The following is a 6,074-nucleotide window of genomic DNA, read 5'->3' as shown; positions in this document are numbered from 1 at the left end:
TGTGGCTGCATCACCCACGCTGCGGCAGCACCCTTGCACCCACGCTGCTGCAGACACCCACAAAGACCCCAAACCCCGGGGCAGGAGGGAGCCGTGCTGGGTGCCTGGGACTGCTCCGGGGAGCGCGGGGCTGGCGCGAGAGGACAGGGGACGCGCGGGCGCAGCGCGGGGACCCCCGCCGGGGCACTCACTTGTAGATGGGCATCGCGATGTGCTCCATGAAGCTGATCTGCAGCTCGGGGATGTAGGCTTTCTCCCGGTCCATCATCTCCAGCGGGCGGTTGCCCATGGCCTTCTCCTGCGGCGCCGGCACGGAGGGGGTCAGGTCCGTGTCCGCAGCCACCCGCCCCGCTCGGGATGTGCCCCGAGCACCCCAACGCTGCGGCTGCAGCCGAGACGGGGAGCGGGGACCCCCCCGGGCCACCTCGCTACCTACCAGATCTCCCTGGGAGAAGAACTCCTTGTAGATGAGCTCCTGCAGGGAAGAGGATGTCAGCGCCGGGGGCCGCCACGTGCCGGCCCCGGAGCGCCGTGGGGAYGTGGGGACACCACGGGGGGCAGCCCACGGCGGGCCAGGGCGCCCCACGGCGTGGTGCTCACCGCGATCTTCCTGGTGGTCTTCCAGCCCTTGGTCTGGTCCGAGAGGTCGCAGGACGTCATGAGCAGGCACAGCAGCAGGCTGTGGTGCTGCTTGTTCTTGGGGTCGTAGCCGACTGCCGGGCGAGCGGAGGGGACAGTTTGGGTGGGGGAAAGGGTCCCGCAGACCGCTCTGTCCCTCACCGCCCGCACGAGGGCTTTGGGGACAGCCGGGACCTGCTGTGCTGCTTCCCAGCCCTGAGGTCAGCCCGCCCCGCGGACCCGCTGCCCACGAGGATCGCGGAGACCCGGAGGCGGCAGCGATGCCCAGCTTCACCTTCTGCCATTTTCTGGAGGTCCTTGAAGATCCGCAGGTGGTGGGCCAGGTCCGTGGCCAGGATGATGTCCCTCATGAGGTCCAGCATGCGCTGGTAGTCCTGCGGGGGCAGGCGGCACGGACGGCGTGAGCGGCTCCTCGAGGAGCCCGCTGCGCCGTGCCGGGCGGGAAGCGGAGCCGGAGCGGGACGTCCCCACCGGGGGGGTCCGTTCGGGGACCCTGCCCTGACGGCGGTGACGTGCAGAGCAGCTACGACGGCGCTGGGCTTTTGCATGCCGTTGCGCGATGCACGGGGGGATGCATCCGACGTGGGGGGTCCGGATGGGGGGGGGACATCCCGCGCCGACGGCTCCGGCCGGCCCGGCGAGGATGCTCGAGGGAACCCACCTTGCGGGAGAAGTGGTCGAAGATGTTGCAGCCTTGGCTGTTGAGGATGGCGATGGCCTGGGCGAAGTGATGCCTCTGCGGGAGAAGAGGGGCTGTGGGAGCCGGCGGCCGTGCGGGATGCGGCCGGAGACGCGGAGCCCGCCRGGATCCCCCCAACCCCACATCCCCCCGGCGCGGCCGCCCACCACCCGCCCCGCCGGGGAAGGAGGACCGATGCTCCGGGTCCCCTCCTGCCCTCACCTCCATGACGGAGCCCTCCGAGCTGTACAGCGCCGCCAGGACGGATTTCTGCAGGACGAGGACAGAGCGGCTGGGGTCAGCGCGCAACCCTGCCCCGACACCCCCCCCACACCCGCACGGACGTCCGTCCCGGCCAGCCCATCTCCGGGGCTCACGGCGTCCCGTCCCTTCCCGCGGCCAGCGCTCACCGAAGCCACCTGGAAGGAGTTGTTGGTGCCTCTGTGGTCCAGGTCGTGGCACATGCAGGAGATGAACAGGGCAAAGATCTCGATGTCTCTGGGTGGGGGGCAGAGGGAGAGAGGTCTGAGCGGGGGCAGCGCGGCTGCGGGACCGGACCGAGGATGAGGACGGAGGGGGGGACCTTACTCCAGGTAGTTGACCAGCTCGAGGTTCTTGTAGAGCAGGTAGCAGAAGTGGGAGACGGAGAAGGCGTGCATCCAGTTGTGGTACGGCGGGTCGCGGTAGCCCTTCTTCACCATCAGGCAGAACCTGGCCGCGGCAGGGYTGGCGGTGAGGAAGGGGACACGGGGACCACGGGGACCCCCCCCCCCAGGGCACGTGGGTCCTCCAGCGCGGCGACGGTGCAGCGCACTCGCTGAGCCCCGCTCAGTGCACACTGGTGCACAACCCAGATATTCGGGGGGAAACTGAGGCACGGGGCGATGGGACATGCTCAAGGCCGTGCAGCAAGTCAGTGGCAGAGCAAGGAAGGGGATTTGGGCGTCCTGATTCCCTCCTATGCCATCAGCAAGTGCCCTTGGGGACATACACCGTGAGGAACAACCATGACCCCAACCTGGCCGCAGAGGGGCCCCCAGAGCCCTCGCCTGCAGCCCAGAGCAGCAGGCGACATGTCCCGGGCCGGGGCTCACCGCCCAGTCCCCTTCCCACTGGCATCCCGGCCAGCCGGTCCCCGTGCAGCGCGGCCGGGGCCACCCACCGGGTGAGCGTCTGGCGGTCCATCTTGTAGGTGTTGATGAAGTTCATGTCCTGCAGCATGCTCAGGATGGCCTGCGGAGGGGACAACATGCACGGGGGTGATGACTCAGGGGCCAAGGGTCCCACCCGGCAGGCAGGGAGGTGCCTTGGCCGCAGTGGCCAGCTCCACTGCCGCAGCTCCCCCGGCACCCCGTTCTCCATGCCGCCCAGGCTGGGATAGGTGACATGACCAAGGGCACGCGGGGGACTGTGGCGGAGCCGGGTGTCCCTCCTTGCCCAGCCCCGGRCCACCAGCACTCACCATGGAGGTGTCGTCCTCGGGCAGCGAGCGCGGCGTGTAGGTGAAGCTGGCGAAGTTGGGGTCGATGGTCGACACGGGCTGGATGCCCTCGCTGAGCAGTTTGGTGTATTCGTCGTCGGAGACCTGCGGGACGGGGCGAGAGCCTTCACCAGCGGCCTGCAGAGCTGCTCCTGGGCCATTTCAGCCCCAAAACCTCCCTTTGGGTTTTGGCTGGTTTGAAGCTGACCCAGAGAGCCCTGGTCGCTTGGTGTCCACCTACATCCCCTGAGATGCGCCCATCCCTGGGCTGGAGCACAAGCCAGCTCGTGCAGGAGCCACTTGCCCACCCCCTCCGGGTCCCGGTCCACGTCCCAGTGCCGGTCCTGGCCCACCGCAGYGGCTCACCTTCATGTGGTACATCATCATCTCGTTGGCCAGGTGGCTGCGGTACTGTGCCTCGTTCACCTTCTTGTAGAGCAGGGACTGCCGGGGCAGGAGCAAGGTGTGAGCATGGCCGGGAGCAGGGTTGGCCCACCGGAGCCCCCTCCGGAGATGGGCTCTCCTCTCCCCATCACCTGGGATGGAGATGGGCTCTTCTCTCCCCATTGCCCAGGATGGAGACAGGCTCTCCTCTCCCCATTGCCAACCCTCGATGGAGATGGGCTCTCCTCTCCCCATCACCTGGGATGGAGATGGGCTCTTCTCTCCCCATTGCCCAGGATGGAGACGGGCTCTCCTCTCCCCATTGCCTACCCACGATGGAGATGGGCTCTCCTCTCCCCATCATCTTGGATGAAGATGGGTTCTCCTCTCCCCATCACCTGCCCGCAACGGAGATGGGTTCTCCTCTCCCCATTGCCTAGCCGTGATGGAGATGGGCTCTCCTCTCCCCATTGCCTACTCATGATGGAGATGGGCTCTCTCCCCATTGCCCACCCGGGTGGGAGCAGAGGGGAGCCAGGGGTGTCCCCAGCACTTACATGGGCAATGCTGATGCCACAGTAGATGGAGAAGGCAGTGGCCAGATCCTCGTCGAACTTGCTGAACCAGGGCCCGTTGATCTTGTTGACCAGCTCCGCAACGCCAATGACCTCTGGGAGCAGAGCGGGACGGTCAGAGGGACCACCCCGGCCCCCAAGCCCCCCCCGCAGCGACCCAGATGGGGCCGAACGCCCTGGCCCYGACTCACCCTGGTTCTCGTTCTTGATGGGGAAGCAGAGGATGTTCCTGGTGCGGAAGCCGGTGCTGTCGTCCACGCCGCGGTAGAAGAGCGGGTGGGAGTAGGCGTCCTTGATGTTGAGGATCTTGCCGGTGGTGGCCACGTGCCCGGCAATGCCCTGGTCCGCGGGGATGCGGATCTCGTAGCTCTGCAGGCAGGGGGAGGCACCGGGCTCAGGGTGGCCCCACGCAGGGCAGGAGTCCTCTCCGAATGCCTGGCGTCACCCCGCGTCTCGTCCCCAGAGCTGCCTGCGCCCAACTCACCTCGTCGTCCACCACGCCGCCGTCAAACACCTTGGCCACGAGCTCGTGGCTGAGCCGGTCCAGCAGAAACACGGAGCATCTGCAAGAGAGGCCGTGGCTACTCGCAGCACGCTGCATCCCGGCCCCTCGCCCCGCTGCGACGCCCGGCCCCGACCCCCCGCTGTCCGCAACGCCCGCGCCGGGAGCCACTCACATCTCGGCATTGCTGAGGTTTCGGGCTTCCGTGATGATCTCCTGGAGCAGAACGGACACGTCGTCTGCGGCAGGGAGAAAAGCCGTCAGCGGCGGGGCCTGGGGCGTGCGCCGAGCGGCGCTGGGGCTCTGCGCTACGGAGCTGCGGGCAGGGAGCCTCCCGCTGCCGGCATCGCCCCGCTCACCCATGGGATGAAGTGGCGGGTTCTCAGAGCATGCCTGTGTGTGCGTGCGTGTGCGTGTTTGCGGTACAGCACGTGTGAGTGTGCAGCAAGGTACGTAAAGCAACGCGGCGCTTGCGTGCGCGGTGCAAGCTGCAGCTGCGTGTGCACGTATGCAACAGCGTGCGGGCGTGCACGCGCGTTTCTGAGCGCATGCGATGCTCCGTGCTCATGCAACCAGTGTGCGTGGGCGTGCAGGTGTGCACAAGTGCATGCAACGTGGTGTGTGCACGTGCACGAGTGTGTGCGCACGTCCCCAACCCCCCCCAGGACCAGGTTTCCCCCAGGCCGGAGGCAGGCGACAGGTCCTGGCCCCGTGATGTCCCGAGAGGCAGCAGGGGACAGGGAGGGACCGAGCCACCTACCCAAGTGCGTGAACAGGTTCTTCGCCACCTGCAGCAGGGCCTGGTGGGGACAGAGGGGACACTGTTAGCAACCGGCATGGCTGGGGACCCAAGGGGGGGGAAGATGGCTGGAGCGGGGCAGGTGGGCTGCAACGGGCTGGGAGAGGTCCATGCCAGGGTGCCACCCAGGCGTCCGGGCTCCTGCATCGCATGCCAAACCTCTTCGCTGCTGGAAGGAGGACGGGGACAACCCAAGGGAGCTGATGGGGCTGGACACCGAGGTGACATCCCCGCCGCCGCCGGCACCTCGTTAGCAGGGGAACGGTGGTGGCACCCGCTCGGCTCTCACCTGGCACTCGCACTTGAGCTTCTGCTCCTTCTGGAAGGCCAGCGTGCTGGTGAGCACCGTGGAGGTGTAGCAGAAGCAGTGCTGGATCTTGTGCTCGTCCGTCTCCGTGTAGCTGTGGGATGAGAGCCATGGGGTGCGGGACCAGCTCAGCGCAGGGCTCCAGGGCTGGACCCCCCCACGTGCCCCCCCCCACCCCACTCACCTCTCGCCACCCAGCTTGTTGAAGGCGCAGGCCAAGGCCACCACCTGCGCGGTGGCCCGGCTGGTGACGGGGACGCAGAGCATGGAGGTGACCTCGAAGCCCAGCATGTTGTTCAGCTGCTTGTGCTCCTCCTGTGGGGAGAAGGGCGAGCGCGGTTGTGTTGTGGGGCGCCAGGACCATGGGGTGCTGGGGCCGTGGGGCGCCAGGACCATGGAGTGCTGGGGCCATGGGGTGTCAGGACCACGGGGTGTTGGGGCTGTGGGGCACTGGGATCAGGGGGTGCTGGGGCTGCAGGGTGCTGGGGCTATGGGGTGCTGGGACTGTGGGGTGCCAGGGCCATGGGGCACCGGGGCTATGGGGTGCAGGAGCCATGGGGTGGTGGGGCTGTGGGGTGCCAAGGCTGTGGGGTGCTGGGGCCCCAAGGCACTGGGGCTGTGGAGTGGCAGGGCCATTGGGTGCCAGGGCTGAGGGGCACCATGGCCATGGGGTGTGGGGACCATGGGGCACCAGGGCTGTGGGGCACCA

General features: G+C 67.8%; 1 protein-coding gene across 1 annotated transcript in view; it reads right to left on the bottom strand.

Moving 5' to 3' along the window:
• PDE2A (phosphodiesterase 2A) overlaps positions 1–6,074 on the bottom strand; it is a 54,888-nt gene that overhangs the window by 2,092 nt on the left and 46,722 nt on the right. Inside the window, exons 12-29 of the mRNA XM_026079260.1 lie at positions 5,550–5,680; positions 5,348–5,459; positions 5,020–5,059; positions 4,435–4,498; positions 4,242–4,320; positions 3,949–4,126; positions 3,740–3,852; positions 3,165–3,242; positions 2,781–2,903; positions 2,481–2,551; positions 1,907–2,029; positions 1,729–1,816; positions 1,541–1,588; positions 1,301–1,375; positions 914–1,013; positions 601–713; positions 437–475; positions 192–298 (exon numbers count right to left, since the gene is read on the bottom strand). Of these exons, the coding sequence (XP_025935045.1) occupies positions 192–298; positions 437–475; positions 601–713; positions 914–1,013; positions 1,301–1,375; positions 1,541–1,588; positions 1,729–1,816; positions 1,907–2,029; positions 2,481–2,551; positions 2,781–2,903; positions 3,165–3,242; positions 3,740–3,852; positions 3,949–4,126; positions 4,242–4,320; positions 4,435–4,498; positions 5,020–5,059; positions 5,348–5,459; positions 5,550–5,680 (1,682 nt within the window). The remainder of the gene's footprint in view (positions 1–191; positions 299–436; positions 476–600; positions 714–913; positions 1,014–1,300; positions 1,376–1,540; positions 1,589–1,728; positions 1,817–1,906; positions 2,030–2,480; positions 2,552–2,780; positions 2,904–3,164; positions 3,243–3,739; positions 3,853–3,948; positions 4,127–4,241; positions 4,321–4,434; positions 4,499–5,019; positions 5,060–5,347; positions 5,460–5,549; positions 5,681–6,074) is intronic.

This window comes from Apteryx rowi, unplaced genomic scaffold (genome assembly GCF_003343035.1).
Source record: "Apteryx rowi isolate R43461 unplaced genomic scaffold, aptRow1 scaffold_498, whole genome shotgun sequence".
NCBI lineage: Eukaryota > Metazoa > Chordata > Aves > Apterygiformes > Apterygidae > Apteryx > Apteryx rowi.
This window is presented reverse-complemented; position numbering and strand designations above follow the sequence as displayed.